This window comes from Ambystoma mexicanum, chromosome 1q (assembly GCF_040938575.1).
Source record: "Ambystoma mexicanum isolate Mex_15411 chromosome 1q, UKY_AmexF1_1, whole genome shotgun sequence".
NCBI classification, from domain to species: Eukaryota; Metazoa; Chordata; class Amphibia; order Caudata; family Ambystomatidae; genus Ambystoma; species Ambystoma mexicanum.
Window position 1 is genome coordinate 907,581,223 of NC_090922.1, and position 20,013 is coordinate 907,601,235.

The following is a 20,013-nucleotide window of genomic DNA, read 5'->3' on the forward strand; positions in this document are numbered from 1 at the left end:
GTTAAAATTGTCTCAAATCTTACCTGGACAGGGTAACCCGGCCACTGGCTGTTAGTTCTGCAGATCTCGAGGATCTAATTTCGATGTATTTTTTAAAAGAGGAGTCACTACTGATTTGTTTTAGCACTTTGGGGATTAAACCAGAGGACAATGGCTTGTTCACAAAGTCAGTCACAAAAGGTGATCTATCTGAAGCAACCCTTTTGGGTACAAATGGTGGCATGGGAAATAATGTATCATTTGTAGGTTTCAACTTCTGAAGAAGACATCGTACTGTCTCCTCCTTTACACTAGAAAATGTAAAGGGTTCCCTGACTAGTAAACTGTCATATTTCATGGATCTACTGCAGTCACTTGTAAGCTCCAGTTCAGTTCAGGATAATTGTGTAATCTTTTCCTGAATCAGCTCAATCTTTTTAAGAAAGAAGGAGTTGAAAACCTCTGCCTGGCTCTGAGAAGCTTCTAAAGCCAATGAAGCACATTTTGGTTCAACAAAAGTAGTGATGACGGAATATAATTCTCTGTGTCTATTAGAAGCCAGTCTTGTGCCTGTAGGATATTTATAAAGATTAGTAAATTGTGTGAGGAAGCGAGAAAGCATCATTCAAAGTATGTAATTTGTTCTTCTGTGTGTGGGCTGTATTTGGTGCCACTTAGAGCTGCACAACCAGAGGGGGATGGAGTTTGTAGACCGCCATCAGGTGATGAGAGGTTATGTTATTTGGTGAGTCGTGAACAATTGGTGGTCCTCCTTTTGGGCATGAGTTGATTTAGGGTAGGTAATCCAACTCTAGTGAGTGTTAGTTGTTGTATGTATAGCAGAAGAGGGAATTCCATTCAGCAAGTCTTCAAATATTGTTACATATGTGTGTCTGTGTACAGCTGTGTGGGTGTAGTGTGTCTCAATATAAGAAAAGTGAATTAGTACTGCAAATCTACTCTGTTAAAGTGCTGTGCTTCTTATGTTCTGTAGTTGGTGTGTTCTTATGGTCTGTGAAGTTAGAGCCATAGAACTGCAGCACCCTGATGCCTGAGGGTTTGTGCACGCTATACAAATGAAATAAATAAATAAATAGTATGTTTGATGTCTACTGCTATGGGCTGCAATTGTTGTACGTGGTATTGCTAAGTTAGTAGTGTCAATTGGATGGCTGGAGTTCCCAGTGATTGTGCAGGGAGTCCAGCACGCATGTTGTAGTTGTGTGTTTGGTATGTATTTATCAATTAAATTGAATATCAATTCTTTTGAAATAAGAAAATAAATGTTCTGGTGACCATCTTAAAAGTAACTACCCTGTCGGTTATTTCTTTTAGAGATGGCGCTGCAGTGGAAATTGTTGGTTTGAGTAAATCTTCAGTCCGCTGGCTAATGGAGCTGAGTAAGAATAAAGTATTTCCCTATCAAGGAGTCACAATCAAAAGAGATGGTAAGCAACATTGTACTTATAGAAAGTGGACTGGCAATAACAGAAGCTGAGAATGTACATTAATATTTGTGCCACAAGCTGGGAACTTTTTATGCACATCAAATTAACTGCACTTCCAGTTGAACAATACACTGTCACCTGCACACTTTGAAGCGTTAGTTATTTCGTTAGACAATGAGAAATACATTTTCCCAGGACTACCCATCTGTGATAATGAGACAGCTAGGCGGCTTGATGAAAATTAAAATGGGTCTTTATTCAGACTATTTCAAAAAGGATAAAAGAAAATAAGCTTTAATCAAAATGTTCTGCACTGTCCTTTCTCTGTGCTTATGCTTCTTCTCTGATCCTTGCAGGGGATCTGGTAAGGATTTCTGGCAAGGCTTCTCCTCCTAGTCCCCATACCCCCACCAGCCTTCAGCAGCTCCTGATGTCCTGTCTGGTTCGGTCTGCAACCAAGCCAAGAATGAACACACTCTTGTCTTCCTGCGTTGTCTTTATATAGGCAGAATTTAACAGGCCAATCAGTGTTCACTTCCTCCTCCAGTCTATATAAACTCTCCCAAGCCCGCCCCCCCTTTTTCCTTGCGGCATCTCTGACCAGGTGAGTTCTTAGTTCCTTTCTGAAAGGGTTTTGGTGGGTCTCTGGGAGTCTCGTGTTTCTATCCTGCTCTATTATGTTGTCGCAACGCTGTCTTTCATAATCCGCGGCTCCGTGGTTCCCAGTTGGGTTACATTTGCTGAGTACCCGCAGGTTTCCCATGTCGCGGCAGCCCCGCCTCTCCCTGCTCGCGGTTCCTTGGGTTCTCTGCTGGCTGTCGGAGTCGAACGTCGGCGTCTCTTCTAACTCGCATGAGTGCGACGATCTGGCTCTCGTATGTCCGCCCGAAGGTTCCATGTCTTTCAGACCGCCGCCAGAATCGAATATCGGCGTCTCTGCTGCTTCGCAGAAAGGCTGCGTTCCGACTCTTTTGGGCTCTTCCTGGAGTTCCAAATTACAAGTCTCCGTCTGTGCGTCGGCTGGATTAGATATCTCCTGACCCCACCATTCCCCAACCAGGTGGGTTTCTGGATCTCGTGCCCCTCCGTGGTATAACTGACCCTCTTGACTGTTACATACACCCCCGAAGCATCCAGCCGATCGGGCTGGTCAGGATTTCTGGATAGATAATCCAGAACTAATTGGAAAGCCGCTGGTCGGTGCACTGGTTCAAAACAGAATTCCTGTAGGGTCAAGAACCATCTCAATACTCGTTGGTTTGAGTCCTTGTGCGTGGCCAACCATTGGAGGGGAGCATGATCTGTGAAAACAGTAAACTTCCTTCCAGCTAGGTAATATCGGAGTGTCTCAATGGCCCATTTGATAGCTAGACACTCTTTCTCAATGGTAGAATACACCACCTCATGTGGTAAGAGCTTGCGACTTATAAAGTACACTGGCCGTAGATCAGTTTCACTACCTTGTGATAATACGGCCCCTATGCCTACTCCTGATGCGTCTGTTTGCACAAAAAACCTTTCTTGGAAATTGGGACACATTAGAACCGGTTGTGTTGATATTATCTGTTTCAGCTCTGTAAAGGCTTTACAAGCTTCTTCATCTTTAAGCAAGTCGCCTTTGTATGAAGATTTGAGAGCCTCCATCAGCGGGCTGGCAATGGAAGAAGACAAAGGTATGAAGCGCTGATAATATCCAACGAAGTCTAAAAAGGCTCTGATCTGCTTCTTATTGCTGGGCATAGGCAGTGTCCCTATTGCTTCAATTTTGTCCAACTGGGGTTTTATAACCCCGTCCCCGACCAGCTATCCCAGGTATCGAGTCTGATTGGCGGCCAGTAGAGTTTTCTTTGGGTTTATGTTAAGACCTGCTGATTGCAATGATTTTATTACAGATGATAGTTGATTTAGATGATCCTTCCAGTTTTCACTGTATACAACTATATCATCCAGGTAGGCTGCACTGTATCCCTTATGAGTAGCGAGAACCTGATTCATCAGGGATTGAAAATGTGCTGGGGCTCCATGTAAACCAAATGGTAGTACTGTAAATTGATCTAGACCGGAAGGGGTAGAAAAAGCTGTTTTGATTTTATCTTCAGTCCTTAACGGAATCTTCCAATAACCCTTTGTCAGATCGATGGTACTAATGTATTTAACAGTGCCTAACTGTTCAATAAGTTCATCAATACGGGGTATGGGGTAGGCTTGGTATGTAGAGATGGAATTCAATTGTCTATAGTCCATACAAAAGCGTATACTCCCATCCGGTTTTGGGACAAGAACAATAGGGGATGTCCAGTGGCTACATGATGGTTCAATTACCCCCAGCCTCAGCATCTCCTCCACTTCTGCTTGCACTGCATTCCTTTTTGACTCAGGCAATCGGTAAGAACGGATCCTTATGGTCTGTCCAGGTTCTCTTTCAATTTTGTGTTCTTGTGTTCCGCCAAGTGTGTTCTTCCTGGGTAGAAGGAAAACACATTACTTAAAGGCTCAAGGTGTTCTTTCAATTCTCTTTTTTCTTCTGTTTTGTGCTGTTTTCCCCACTGAACTGAATTGAATGCAGGTTCATGGGTCATTCTTGTGACAACCTGTATGGCTTTGTCCGTGGTCTTCCATTCCTTCAGCAAGTTTACGTGGTAATTCTGTGTTTTTTCTTCCGATCGGGTTGATCCACCAAGTAATTTACTGGATCTAATATTGCCTTTATTTTATATGGCCCCCTCCATTGGGCCAACATTTTGTTCTGGCTTGTGGGCAATAATACTAACACCTGGTCACCTATTTTAAACTGTCGAACTCTGGTGTTCCGATTGCAATATTTTTCTTGGGTCAACTGGGATCTTCCCAGGTTGCTTTGTGCCAGCTCCCTCATCCTAGTTAAATTATCCTGGAGTTCGATCACATAGTCTGTTAGGGTGGCAGGATCCTCTTGACCTTCCCATTCTTCTTTGGCAATATCCAGTATTGTTTTCGGTTGATGTCCAAACAATAATTCAAAGGGTGAAAAACCTGTTGAAGATTGTGGAGTATCCCTTAATACCATTAGGACCCAGGGTACTGCTCTGTCCCAATTCTTTCCGGTAGTTGCCGTTACCTTCTTAAGCATTAGCTTAATGGTCTTGTTATAACTCTTTACTAAACCATTGGTTTGTGGATGGTAAACCGACGTACGGATTTTCTTTATTTGAAGCTGTTGACCTACTCTTCTCATCACTCCTGATACAAAATTTCGACCTTGATCCGTTACTATTTCTGATGGTATTCCTACCCTGGCAAAGAATGGAATGAATTGCTTGCGTACTTGGATGGTACTTGTTCCCCTCATTGGAAAAGCTTTTGGATATCTTGTAGCGTAGTCCACCACTACTAATAGATATTAGTATCCATGACTACTGGGTTCCAGTGGTCCTACTATATCCATGCCAATCCTAAAAAAATGTTCTTTGATTAATGGCATATGTACTAATGGGGCAAGTCTTGGTTTGTTTGGGTTTGATTTTTGGCATGTGGGGCATTCATCACAGTACTTTGCCACTTCCTTATAAACCCCTGGCCAGTAAAACCGCTTCAAGATTTTCTCTAGGGTTTTCTCTCTAGCCATGTGACCGCCTGTCTGGTCATCATGAGCCATCCACAGTATAGACTTTCTGAAATTCAGTGGTACTAGAAGTTGCTCCATCTCCTGTTCATCGGGCCTTTTGGTAACCCGGTATAGAAGCCCCCGCTGTACTTTAAACCTTGGATAACTGCTTGTACTTTCTGGGTCTTTCAGAGCTTGCTCGAGGACATGCCTTAAGGATGGGTCACTTAGTGTTTCGCTTCTAAAAGAAATTCTTTTATCTTCAGAAATCCAATCTACGAGTCCACTGAAACTCTCCACCCATCTCCGTTTCTCTTCTCTCACCTGTCTTCTGGTTTTCCTTGGTATTCTCTCACTATTTCCTTCAATATCAGTTTCTGAGAAAGGAGCTCCTCTTAACCATTCCTTTTCTCTAACACAGTCATCAAAGTTGGGCAGGTCAGTCCCTATTAACACAGGAGCAGGTATATGAGGCATGACGGCTACCTCCATTGGTGTGTGAACCCCGTTAACCTCTATGTTTACTTCCTTGGAAAGGTAGGACTTTACATCCCCATGCACGCATTTCACCGAAATATTTTGCTTCCCTTTTTTTCCCAAGACACTTACTTCTGGTCTGATGGCATTTTGCTCGCTTCCACTGTCGACCAGGCCTTGTCGGGGTACACCGTCCACTCGAACTTCCACTGCATATGGCTCTCTTCTCCTTCTAAACTCCCGGTTCTGTATACAACCAATCTGCATAGGTTCTGGTTTGTTCTTCCTTGGACAAAATCGGGCGATATGTCCCCACTCCCCACAATCATAACACTGGGGTTGCCTGCTGAAGATGGGCCATGTCGAATCTCTGGGATCCATCTTGGTTGGCTTTACATCTCCCAAATTCGTGGTTCGAGGAAGTAAGGATTTATTTCCACTTTCTACAGGATTTATCCTGGCTCCACCTGCTTTTTGGAATGCTGTGGCAATGTCTATGGCTTCAGTGAGAGTGGGTCGATGGTGTTGTCGGACCCATCATTGCATATTGCTTGGAAGTGCATCCACAAACTGCTCTAACTTCACTTTGTCCATGATTTCAGGTATAGTGCAGTTGGCTGGTTTTAACCATTTTTCGGTTAAGTCGTGTACCCGATAGTACAGTTGCCTTGGAGTTTCCCCATTGCGGAGTTTGGTTTCCCGAAGTTTCTGACGATATGCCTCCTCATCCACCCCCATCCTTTCTAGGATGGTTCTTTTTATGTCCAAGTAACTTGTGTCTCCGTTAGGGTTTGCTGCCTGGTAAGCCCCTTGCATTGAGCCTGTTAGCAAAGGAGCTATGAAGTGCCCCCATTTCTCCACCGGCCACTGGGAGTTTCTAGCGGCCCGTTTGAAATTCGTAAAGAAATAACCTGGATCCTCACCGGCCTGGAATTTCTGTAGAATGTTGGAAGGTGCCGGCGTCATGCCTCTATGAGCGACCACAGCTTCTGTCACTTTCTTCAGGGCATCCTGGGAGGCAGCTTGCAACTGTAGGGCTTGTTGTATGGCTTGTCGATCCACCTGGGCTTGATGTCCCTGCACCAGTTGCTGAAGCTGTTGCTGTCCTTCTGCTAAGGCCTTGATGATATTCTCCATACCGTGTTTCAGGATACCACCGCTGCCACCAAATTTGTGATAATGAGACAGCTAGGCGGCTTGATGAAAATTAATATGGGTCTTTATTCAGACTATTTCAAAAAGGATAAAAGAAAATAAGCTTTAATCAAAAATTTCTACAGTGTCCTTTCTCTGTGCTTATGCTTCTTCTCTGATCCTTGCAGGGGATCTGGTAAGGACTTCTGGCAAGGCTTCTCCTCCTAGTCCTCATACGCCCACCAGCCTTCAGCAGCTCCTGATGTCCTGTCTGGTTCGATCTGTAACAAAACCAAGAATGAACACACTCTTGTCTTCCCGTGTTGTCTTTATATAGGCGGAATTTAACAGGCCAATCAGTGTTCACTTCCTCCTCCAGTCTATATAAACTCTCCCAAGTCCTGCCCCCTTTTCCCTTGAGGCATTGCAAGCTGTCTTCGACCTCAACCTCCACCCGCTCCCTGTTCCAGTCATCTCTGACCAGGTGAGTTCTTAGTTCCTTTCTGAAAGGGTTTTTGTGGGTCTCTGGGAGTCTCGTGTTTCTATCCTGCTCTATTATGTTGTCGCAGCGCTGTTTTTCATAATCCGTGGCTATGCGGTTCTCAGTTGGGTTACAACTGCCGAGTACCCGCAGGTTTCCCATGCCACGGCAGCCCTGCCTCTCCCTGCTCGTGGTTCCTTGGGTTCTCTGCCGGCTGTCAGAGTCGAACGTCGGCGTCTCTTCTAACTCGCATGAGTGCGACGATCTGACTCTCGTATGTCCGCCCGAAGGTTCCATGTCTTTCAGACCGCCGCCAGAATCGAATGTCGGCGTCTTTGCTGACTCGCAGAAAGGCTGCGTTCCGACTCTTTTGGGCCCTTCCTGGAGTTCCAAATTACAAGTCTTCGTCTGTGCGTTGGCTGGATTAGATATCTCCTGACCCCACCATTCCCCAACCAGGTGGGTTTCTGGATCTCGAGCCCCTCCGTGGTATAACCGACCCTCTTGACTGTTACACCATCACATAAGTAATCCAACCTCAGAGTTGTGTTAGCAGGATTGGAATTAGCCAGAGCTATATATTTGCCTCTAATCCCAAATCCGACTGCTATTATGTGATGGGTGTTGTTTGCAGCATCCAATCATCTTCACATTCATTTTTATGTTTTAACCACTTCAATTGCAGTTGCAGTAATGTGCTGCAATACACATGCAATTAAAGTCCCACTAAAGTGCTTAATCTTAATTTCAGCATTTTACGGCAATACGATATGTGAACTGAAAAGACTTGTAACCCAACAAGCATTGATCCTTCACATGATTCAATATTTATAGCCACCTAATCTTTTCTCAACTAGAATAAACTACCCCACATGACAATCCACTATCACCAAGGAACACTCCTTTGCAATCAAAGAGTTCCAACAAATCCCCCAAATTGTTTGAAAATATCTTTGTCACTTGCCAAGAAAGTGCTTTTTTCCATTTAGCTATATTTCCCCATCTCCAAAACACATATATCAGTGCTCAAATATTATGTCCAATTTCTAAAGCTGATTTTCTTTTCAACCGACATGGCCTTCTTCTCTTTAAAAGCTTTTCTATTGGTCTACCATGCTCCCTTCTCAGCCAATGTTATATAATATGCTATGCTTCCAACAGAACACAAATGCTAATAACACCCTGATTTTTGCATTCCAGTATCTTTCCCATCATTACTTTATTTTATGCAGTTACAAGTCTTGCAACGTGTCAGATTCCAGCAAGTTGATAATTTTAATCTTTGCTGGATTTATCTTCTGGACCACCATAATATTGTCTGCTGTTGGGGATGAAACATGGAAAACATGTTTTTTTAGCTTTGTCTTCTGTCATAATTTGAGATCAGATCTTTATTCATGCCCTGTGACCTCAAAGGTCTGTTTGAGAACAACCTTGCGTTGAAAGGATGCAATTCACAGATTTCAGTGACTGTAAAGAGCAGCCACGTGATTTGATAAGGTAACAGGCTTCTGAAGTGGCTTGCAATATTCTTTTTATTTACAGTAGAGGAGAAAATATAGGGGTGAAACGCCCCATCCCTAAAATCTGTTAGCACATGTAGATAGTTATTGACTTCCTGTCGGCTAACCAGAATTTTCTGACTGCAGACAGTAACTACTAGTATTGACTGCATTCTGAATATATTGTCTTCAAAAGCACAGGGAAATAATGCAATTTCCAGACAAGATTTCTTTAAACAAAACACTTCCTCTGTGCGGGGAGATTTTTTGTCACTACAACATCCTATTTATTTAACACACCAAAGAGAAAGCTAAAACATGGAAAAAATGTTCACTTTCTTATAGAGCAAATGGGCCTCATTACGGGTCCGGCGGTATCCCCGCCGGACCCGTAAAAATGTACAGGCACCTGATTTCCCGATGCCACTGGCTAATTACGAGTCCGGCGGCTGGGAAGTCAGGTGCCGGTATATTTGTACATTCCCATAGAGTCCAGCAGGACTCTATGGGAGTGGGGACATGGAAGCAGCCTGACCATTTCTAACGGGGCCGGTGCTTCCGTGAAGGGTTTGCCTACCTTGACCGATGCGCCCGGTAGGGTGAGGCCGGTCAGGCACAGTGGCTCCGGCAGCCAAACATATAGTTTGCCGATCCGGAAACAAGGGTGCTGGTGAGTTTACCGGCACCATGTTTCCAGACCGGCAACAATGTAATGAGGCCCACTGTTTACTTTTACATGATACCTAATGCATGCTCAGGTTTAAACCGCTCCAGCGTAACCAAAATTTGCATTTAAAATGCTTAATTTATGAATATAAATACTACAGAATAAAACCACATTTAATTTACTAACTAAGTTTGTCTATTTACTTTACTCACCGTTAAAGTAATGTTTCTTTTTACTTATCCACCAAAACACATGCTACTACTACCACTATGTACTAATAGCCTTATAGACCTCAGCCTCAGGCTATAATTTGGTGGCAGGTCAATACCCCTCGATAATGACCCCTCCTTCGTTCTATCAGGTTATATTATGTAATTTTCTTTTCTCATGCTTTTCATTTTCTGAAGCTTTCCATCTTCATTTGCTTCTCACTCTTCCCATACCTAGTTTCTTTGCTACCTCAAATTTGTATTTGTGTCTTGATTATTTCCCTGCTATAAGTCTGTTAATGAGGCGATATGACCAGAGGCGACAGCCCGTCCCTATCGGCAACGGCCCGCAAATCAAGTTAAGCGCCAGAGCGAAACCAGGGTCCGTTAACACAGGCAGCAGTGCTGTCTGGGGGAGCGACACTGATGCTGGAAATGCATTGGAGGGACAGGGCCTCCCTGTCATTGTCCTGTAGTCCTTTTTCATATGTGTTCTGTATTGTTTTCTGCCCAGGAGTCCTTGCAGGACTCCTGGCAGTGCAGCTCTTCCTCTTTTTGGTCATAGTGAACAGACCCATGGGATACCCTTATGGCACCCATGGGTGTGGGTACAAGCCTGTACCCCTAGTATATCTTTTGGGCACCTGTGTGTGGCCAACAGAGCAGGGTATGGGCTGGTGGCAGCTCCATGCGGAATTTGACAGGTGCTCTGAGCATCCTCCATTTTTGGGATGCCCTGGCCCTGCCATTGGAATCAGATGATTCCCGATAGGAGACAAGAGGGCCCCTGTGGCCTCTTGCTTTCTATTGCCTGTTATCTTGTTTTCCCGAACACCCGGGAAGCCCTGACTCTGTCCCTTCCCCCTGACTGGCTGTTGGGTGGAAGTTCAATATATGGTATTGTGGGGAAGTCCAGGCCAGACTGGCTGGAGCCTTCCCAATGACTGTACGTTGTGGGTACACCCTTGGGGTGGGACTTGGGTGAATGGAGTGTGTGACCAATATGCACTTCATGTTATGTGTGTCTGGCTTCTGGTATGAAACACAATGAATGAGACAGCCCTGCCCGAAACTGGTATGAAAGCAGTGTGGAGTGCTGAATGGCTGGGTACTTGCCCCTATACACATTCCTTGTTGTGAGTGTCTGGAGGGAGAAGAATGCGCCTGAATGGACTGTGAGCCTGATTGGCTGGCTGCCTGCCTGTCTGAATGCCCTTCTAGATGATTGGTTGCCTGAGTGTGACCCAGCAGAGTGAATGAGGGACCGAACAGTATATCTGGGGACCTCTCACTGATGGAAATCGTTCAGAAGCTGAAGTCGATACTTGATGCTTACTCTCGAAGCCAAGCCGGAGGAAGAAGGTGAACCGCTGTTTCCCTTCAACGCAATCTGAAAGCTGCTGTGCCTTCAAGAAACTTCTCCAAGAGAGGACCTGGCTAGGAGACCTCTTCCCGAGCTACGAGGGACCATCGTGCACCAGCTAACCTTCCCCAAGGCTCCCTGGAAGTCAGTTCTCGAAAGGCTGCGACTGGAGACGGGGACCGCCGCGGAATCACAAATCGAAGCGCCTGGACATTGAAGTCCATCACTGTCGACCGAGATTCAGAGGTAACGCTGTAACCTCGATCGGAGCCACAATACTCCATTGCCTAAGAACACTTTGAATCAAGGACTCACTTCGCTAATCACTGTCGACCGCTTTCTCCCGCCGGATTAAGTCAAGGCCGCCGACCGAGGAGAATGCGCCAGTGGGTTTCCTGCCACCTGAAGACCACAAAGACGCAGACGACCCAACACCTTTGCTGGGCCAAAGTTCTTCATTGACTCTTTGTGGCAAAACAATATCATTGTCGAGGTGCACCGCACGGCTCAATTTAGAGGACCACCATGACCGATCGTAGATAAACGAGCACCACCAGGACCGAAGCTGCTGCCTCGCCGCCGTTGTTCACCCTTTTCTCTGTGGGATTTCGACGATCCGTGGCTCCTGCCTTAAAGGGAGTCACTCAAGAAGGATCCGTCGACGACCCGACGTCGAACTCTACTAAACAAGGTACATTGTAGTAGTAGAACATTTGCAGAAGGAGATAAGACTCTTACAGACAATATATGGACTGGGCTTGTCAATATACTTTGACAGTTTGCCCAGGTGGGGGGGGGATCCTCATACAGAACTAGTGGTAGGGGCCTAGTATTCTGCCAATTGTCTAACCAACTTGTTTTCCTCCAAAGCCTATTGTTGGTTCACTTTATTAATTGATTTGTATGCCATTTGAGACTGTCTACAGTTGATGCATTTTAATGGAATCTAAGAAGTAATTGTGGTATCACATTAAGACTGTATATATTTACCATTTTAGAATTGTCAGAGCACAAAGTGTGGTATTGTGATTGCGTATATATTTGAAACCTTATTTATATAAAGAACTGTGTTATCACTAACATAGTGTGTGGACATTCCTTTGTGGGTGCTTGGGGACTACACTGTACTTAAGAACCCGCCCGCATCACCTCCTGAGAGCTTAAGCCTTGATTGCCCTACCTTTGTTACCCTATAGAGCTATTGACTTGGGTCCTCTGAGCTTTTCCTCTGCCATATAAAGAGCAGGAGTACAGATACCCCCTCCAATCTTTACACAGGGTGTGCCACACGGCTCTGCGTCGTCTCCGCCCGATGACTATATGTGCTGTGACGAGTCTGACGACATAGCGAACATAAGGGTTTCACACTTTGTGTTGACTTAAATAAAATAATTTATCATCATCACAAGGCGTTTTTCGACAACATCATTAGCCACGTACAGATGAAGTGCATTATACATAGACAAAAAATATAATAATTCATGAATGACCATACAGATAAGATTTATGCATTTAAGACATGTGGGCTAGAAATTTCGACAGATAACATCTAAAAACATTTATCAACAAGAGCATATGAAAAGCAGTTCATCCCTAGCACAGTGGATATATTTATCTCTATTTAGTACTGGTGGAAGTAACATGGTCGACTACCCTTTGGATCAACCAACCACAAGTACCATTTAAACCGTAACATTTGTGCAAATTATCGTAATTGTACAGGTGTGCAGATATTATAAAGTGCAAGCATCTCTCACATATCTATGTTCAGAGTGCATTGTTGTGCCCCCGGGAATGGATTTTATGCATAATAGTGCTTGGATAATTAAAATGTGCAATGTGGGTCACGGTCAAGCACTAGGCACAGCCACTATTCAGTGCACTTGATTTATGCGCCATGGCTGATACAGGTAGGATACCACATAGTACACTATATTGATGTTTTAGGAGGAGCAAAATAGTACTAAAGCATCCCTTGTGCGTCGAATACCATAGTTGTTACAAAGTGATTTCCTTGCACCAGCATATCTCTCACAGAAAAACAGAGTGGCCTATGCTCTCCCTTGCTTTACCACAAATCTGACATGTATCATTTCTTGCAGCAGCCCACCTGGAAGTGCGGGCTGCCAGATTTAGCTGGTCCATCCGGAATCTCATGTGAAGGTGCCGGGCTAAGGGGGGGGGTGTGGCCACATTCAGGTAGGTTTCAAACCCCTGAGCCATTTTACATTCCAAAACAGTGGTCAGATTTTCTGCATGCATTCAGCATGTCTGCTACCGCTGTCTACAAAGGTAAGTAAAAAAGCTCACATGAGTACTCCCAGTTATGTCCAAAATATGTTTTAACAAATTAGGTTTATATAAAATAACAAAACATCTTATGTAAGAGAAGGATCTTCAGAATATTTTCCAAATTCACATTAATGTAAGCACGTGGAGCCCATTGACATAACTGGCAGTACTCATGTAAGCTTTTTCTACTTACCTTTGTAGATACATGAAGTTATTGAAGATTTATTGAAACATCCCTTAAAGATTTTCTCGCTCCTGATGAAGGGATTTATCTCCCGAACTAGTATAGCTCAATACTATTGATTATTATTTGTTTATCATTTGTGTATTAATAAAAGGCTGACACTTGTCAGCATATTCTCAACCACTGAAAGTGTAACCAATTGTTTGAAAATTGTTTATACTCCAGCATGGGGTCTGGCATGGATTCACATGCTACTTCGTTCTCAGTATATAGTGGCAGCTCAGTGTGCCAGAGCTGCTTTTTTTCTCCCGTGCACCCATAGTCGACTTAGATCTGTAAGTACTCATTTTCACGCCTTGAAGCACTTGTGCATAGGCGCGTTATAAATGCTGTATCATATCATCATATCATAACTATCAAGCCTATTTGTAAGAAGGTGTGCGCTCCAGTAAATCACAGGTTCAAGGCTTCTCTTTCTGCCATTTCAGTTTTCAAGAGGATCCCAGAGAAGGATTCTTTTTTTCACGATCCCCACGGTCATACAATTTCTGCGGGATCTATGTAGTTAATTTCTCCCATGCCGGTTTGTTGTTTTGGCATGGAATTAAAATTTGGTGTTAACATGTCTTCTGGGCACTCCGTTTGAGCCCATCAATTCTTCTTTATTAAGATTACTCACCCTTAGGATGATTTTCCTGGTTACCATCACTTCCGCTATACTGATCAGTGAGCTCCCGGCGCTGTCATTTAAACCTCCCTATTTGGTTTTCTCCAGAGAGGAAGTGATGTTGAGAATGACACCATCCTTCCTTCTGAAGGTAATATCTGATTACCATTTCTCTCAAAAGATCCATCTTCCTGTCTTCTTTCCCCCGCCTCATCCTTTTAAGGGAGCGGAATGATTCCATTGACCACATACGGTGTGGACCCTCCAAAAATAAGTTTCTGACCTGCTTTTCATTTTTTATACCGGTTCCCTTGCTGACAGGGCTGTGATGAAACAGACCCTGTCTAGTTGACTGATTCTAAAGTCGAAATTCTATTCTCTGGCTGATAAGGATGTACCTGAGGGTCTCGAGGCCCATTCCAACAGATGTCTGAATGCCAACTCGGCTTGCAACGTGGAGTACCTATTCTGGACATTTTCCAGGAGGCTACCTGGGCCTCTTTGCACAAGTCTGCTTAAAATTGCTGTTTGGAATCTCAATCTGGTGAAGTTGTTTTGGAAAGGCTGTCCTTCAGCGTTTTCTGGTTTAGGTTGTGCATGCTTGCTCTCCTCCCTCTTCCAGATCCACGTACTAGTATCATCTGACATTTCTCCCTGAGTCACTTCCTGCTGACATCCCCACTGTTATGCTGGGGGACTTTAAACTTCTCAAGTCCTCTGCAGCCACCTGCCTTGCAGTTAAATCCCTTCTTTCGGACCATTCCTTCTACTCCCTCTAGGAACAGCCTACCCACTCTGTTGACCATGGCTTTCTCTCTAATTCACTCCCCTCCTCTGACTTCTCCATTGACCCCTCTCCCTCTGATCACTCCATTGTTCACTTTAACATATTGGTCCATTCACCTCCTACTCCTCATCTTCCCTCTTCAATGACTAAGAGGAAAGGAGTCAGGACTCTGTCTCTTTAACCTATGACTCCATTTGACCAGCACTAACCTGCTCACACATTCACACCTTCCCGTTTCTGTCCTCAGCCTTGGATCACCTCTGAAATTCAGACTGTCAAAACAGCCATGCACTGCGACTTAGGACTCTGATGCAAATCACAGATGCTTCCCTTCTCCTAACCTACGAAAATTATCTCGCTGCCCTAATCTCCTTCTAATTCACAAACCTAATCTCCTCCCTCTGCAATCCCACCCACAAATGTTCATCTACCCTCCAATCTTTGCTCACACCTCCAAATCCAAAAGCCATCTCTGCCATCTCTTCCTCCCTTTCTGATAATGACTGTGCTCATTACTTTTCCCTAAAATCTCTAAAATGTGTGATACTCTCACAGCCTTCCTCTTTCTCTGTCCCCAACCCTCCTTCAGCCCAGCAACGCCCTTCCAACCTCTTCGACACTCGACTACGTCTCCCCTTCCTCTCCTATTGAATTATCACCCATCCTTCACACTGCCAACGCATCCTTCACTCGTATCGACCCTTTTGCTCCCCAAATGGCCAAAGACTTGGTCTCAATCGCTTGCCCGTATCTCTCTGAGCTCTTTAACCTCTTTCTTTCTGCTGGACTCTTACCTGCCTCCTTCAACTTTGCAATTGTCTTAACCTTGTTAAAGAAACCCTCTGATTACCCAAACATCCCATCAAACTATCACACAGTTTCTCTCCTTCCCCATTATTCAAAAGTCCTTGAGCGGGTGGTCTTCAAACAGGTCACTGAGGTACTCAACACACAGCCTCTGGTAAGGCTCCAGTCAGTCTAACAAGAGGCAGCCGAAGAGCCGTACACGGTATTTCCACCCAACAGCCGGTCAGGAGGAAGGCACAGAGTCAGGGCTTCGCAGGACCTTGGGAAACAACGTAAAAGGCAGTAGAAACCAAGCGGCCACAGAGGTCATCTTGCCTTGCTGCAGGAATCCATTGATTCCTATGGCAGAGCCCGGATGGCCCAAAATGGAGGACAATGAGACCCACTGCCAAGTCAGCATGTAGCTGCCACCAGTCCATACCCTCCTCTGTGGGCAACACACAGGTGCCCAAAAACACACAAAGGTGTACCCCCCACATTGGTGCCATAAGGCTGTCCCATGGGTGGTGTTCACCAAAAGGAAAGAAAACATGAAGAACTGCACTGCCAGAGGTCCAGCTGGACCTCAGTGACAGAAGACATTGAGAAAATTCACACAGAGAAGTGGTAGGACAAGGATTAAGAGGCCCTGTCCATCCATAAAGCATTTCCAGCATCGCACACAGCCTGGACTTCTCGCTGAACCTCAACAACTCTCAGGTCTCGCCATCCCAGTCCCTCTGTTTGGACACTGGCTTGGGTAGGACCTTCCTGCCCAATGATCCAGTGGCACAAATATCTAAGATGGTTGTTCTCCTCCAGTCACAAGAGAGGATTCTGGCCTCGGCCTTCCTGCGTCTGCTCGGTCTTATGGCCTCCTGCATTCTTCTATTGCCAGAGGCCCAGCTGCTCATGAGCTTGCTACAGTGGCTGTTTAATGGTCAATGGTCTCAGTTGCAAGCTGCACCTCAGATCTTCTTAAGGATTCAGCAAAATTGGCAGTCGTGAAATGGGGTTGCCAGAGAAACAACCTACTGAGAAGGACCATAGTTTCAGCAATGCGGGCCCTAACTACCTCTATTCACAGACATGTCCATGAAAGGCTGGGTGCTCACCTCCAAGGTCTGCCGGTGAGCGACCCGTGGTCTCCATCGGAATGCCAAGAGCACATCAGATTGCTAGAGTTGAGATTGATCAGGCTGGGCCTGGTCGTTTTCTTCCCTTCTGTCTGAGGCAAGACTGTGCTGGTCCTGACGGCCAACACAGTGGCCATGCTCTACCTCAACAAATGGGGTGGTGTGGGCTCTTTGCCTCTGTGCAGAGAAGCAATGCGACTATGATTCTCGGTTCTGAACAGTGTGTCCCTGACGGCAGCTCATCTGGCCGGCAGAGAGAACTTGATTACAGATGCTTTGAGCAGACAGTCTTTGGGCTGCCACAAGTGTGAGCTCTGTTAGGAAGTTCAAGGGATTGGGGGGGGGTCTTATCCTGTTGGAGGATGCCTTAGCTGGACCTGTTTGCTTCCAGTGTCAGCAGGAGTGCAGGTGGTTCTGCTTCAGGAAATGTCCTCGACAGGGAGCTCTGGGGGACACTTTGTCAGTTGAGTGGGGCTTTATTTATTTTATTTAACCTGCTCTGTCTTCCTGCCATTCTACATCATACAGCTGGCTCTCAGGAGGCTACACCTGTTCCGATCCACTTTTAACTTGATTGCTCCGGACTGGGCTCAGAGAACGTGGTATCCCTAGTTAGTGCACATAACCATGTGCCCTCCCTGGCACCTTCCAGAGAGAGCAGACCTCCTGTACCAATGGGAGGGGTGAGTCCTACATCCAAACCTCAACAGCCTGAACCTTTGTTCTTGGTGTTAGGCAGACACCAGTGCAGTTCCCCTAGGGACCACTGCAAACGATTTAAGACTACAGGTGTTGGCAGTAAACCCACTTGGTAGCAGTCTGTACCACCCAGATTTACCTGGTAGCTGTGGCTGAGCAGTCAGACTTCCCTCAAGAAGAGTTAGGCAGTATGCAAAGTATACACTCAGATACAACAATACAAGCAAACACTGACCAGAGCTTTGGTATCAAAGTATATAATTATTTATTTAAAAACACACTGTTGAAAACACTCCAGCACTCTTATTGTAAAATATTCTAAACACAGTTACTATTATAATATATACACCCCTTTTTCCTTATCAGATAAGTCACTTTAAAACACCACTTATTTTTATACAGAGGTGAGTGCTTAACTAGATGGCACTCCAATAGGTTTGTGAGAAAGGGAGGGAAAAAGTCAGAATATGGAAAGGTACACCACTCTAAGATTCAGGAACACTGTTAGCAAGGCAGCAGAGCAAAAGTCACTGGTGAGCCAAAGTCCAAAGGCTGGGCCCACTCTTAGAGAGAGCAGAGCACAAATGCGCCCAAGATCACACAGTTACACTGGGCTTAGAAAGTCTTGCAGAGGGTTCAAAAAGAGTTTAGAGAGGCTTAGGAAAGTTTTAGCCAGGGTGTCCCAGGCTAACCCAGGTTCGAAAGCCGGGGCTAAATCTACCCCGTACAGTCGGTAGCAAGGGAAGCCAGGCGGGACACGGTACCTTAAGTGGGAAGGATCCTCCAGCGGTGGCAGTTGTTCCTGGTAGTGGGTGCAAGTTGCGTCGACGTCCAGGGGAAGAGAAGATCTCGACTTGGAGGAAAGATGAAGGTCGTTGCACTACCAGGGCAGAAACCAGCCGCAGAGTTTTCCGGTTAAAAGTGGCACCTTTGTTTCGCAGTCGTGGTAAAACGTGGTATCCCGGTTGCCGGGGTGCTTGGCACAGGCAAGGCGGCCACGAGGTACGTCGGGAAGGCGAAAAGACGGTGAAACTGGTTATCCCCACCAGTCAAAGGAAGAAGACTCTCCGGCGGGAGATCTCCTCTGTCGTTGGGAAAAAGTGGTGAGACGGTCCAGCAGGGCTCCACCGGTAGTGGTGTCGTGGCAGGTCGGCTCAGCTTCTCCCTCGTCGGATTCTTAGGTCCTGTGGCGACTTCTGAAGTTCCAGTCCCCAAAGCCCTGCTTTTATGCAGCAAACCCCCATTCACTCAGCCTAGCTGTCACTCAAACATGCTAAGTGGTGAGCCGGCTGGCTCACCACTTGGGCCAATCAGGATGGAGTGCGACTTGAGTTGCCTAGGCAACTCAGTCTAGGGTGCCTAAATTCCCCTCCACCCCTCCTAAATACCCCAGACAGAGTGGCACCACTTTGGAGGGCTTCTGTGGAGAAGCCTGCCAAAAAGTGGAACAAAGGGCTCGACTTGGGTTGGAGTCACAGAAGAGAACACAAACGCCATTTTAGAATCAAGTTTTGGCAAAAAATACCAACCGGAGAATTAATATTAATTAAATAAACCGCCGGTATGTCGAGGATACCGTAAATAATTAAATAAAGATAGTAGCCTAAAACAATGGGAAATCCCATAGGAAAATATTTGCGGTTGAATATAAAAAGTAGTATCCACTGCCACCAGCCAAAACTCGATCATGGGGGACGGAGACGTGCCCCCTCGACTAACAGACCCTGGGGCAATCGAATTGCCCCAGCCAGTACGTCCACAATATGATGGTTTGTACTGGTTCTGTTCAGAATTGAAGACTAGTAAAGTCAATGGTGACTTTACATGCCCTGGGAGACAGTAGTCAGTCCCAGGGTATGGAGTCTATACTGGGGGGTCACTATGACACCCCTGTGTCACTGCACTGAGGGTGCTGTGTAACACACATCACAAAAACACATGAAGCCCTATGGAGTAAAAGACCCCATAGCCCATTAAACACTTCTAGATTCAAAGGAACACACTCAAATCATGTCCAATAGTAAGGGCAAAAAGAGTCTCACTCTTGGCAGGAGAAAAAAAATAAACCCCAAAAATCCAGCAAAGCTGCTGGGGGACTCACTAGGTTAGGAAATTCAGCCTAAACAGAGAATTCTCCCTAACACTTGGCTGCTGAAAGTTTGAAGTATGGGGAGTGGGATTTGTTAGAGGACATCCTGGCTGTGCTCCTCCCTGCGAGGAGACCTGTCTTCAAATCCATTTGTGTCTAAAGGTGGCATATGTTTTCGGCTTGGTGTGGGGTGTGTACTCTAGAGTCAGCATGTGATTTCAATTTAGTGTTTACTCTTCTTATGGGCGCTGTGTTTGGGCCCGTCCATTCTTGTTCGTTAAGATTACAACCTTAAGGTGATTTTTCTGTTCGGCATTACTTCTGTTAGATGGGTGAGTGAGCTCCAGTTGTTGTCAGTTAAACCTCCCTACTTGGTTTTCTCCAAGGAGAAGATGGCATTGAGAGTGAGGCCATACTTCCTCACAAAAGTGATCTCCAATTTCCATCTCTCTCAAAAGATCCATCATCCTGTCTTTTTTTTCCACCTCACCCTTCCAAGGCAGAGGAGCGTTTCCATCGGTTGGACCTGC

General features: G+C 45.5%; 1 protein-coding gene across 3 annotated transcripts in view; it reads left to right on the top strand.

Annotated features, from left to right (window-relative positions):
* The window catches only part of AGL (amylo-alpha-1,6-glucosidase and 4-alpha-glucanotransferase), a 973,499-nt gene that overhangs the window by 864,419 nt on the left and 89,067 nt on the right, over positions 1-20,013 (top strand). For all 3 annotated transcript variants that reach the window (XM_069641544.1, XM_069641542.1, XM_069641543.1), the window contains exon 29: positions 1,315-1,427. In XM_069641544.1, coding sequence (XP_069497645.1) covers positions 1,315-1,427 — 113 coding nt within the window. The remainder of the gene's footprint in view (positions 1-1,314; positions 1,428-20,013) is intronic.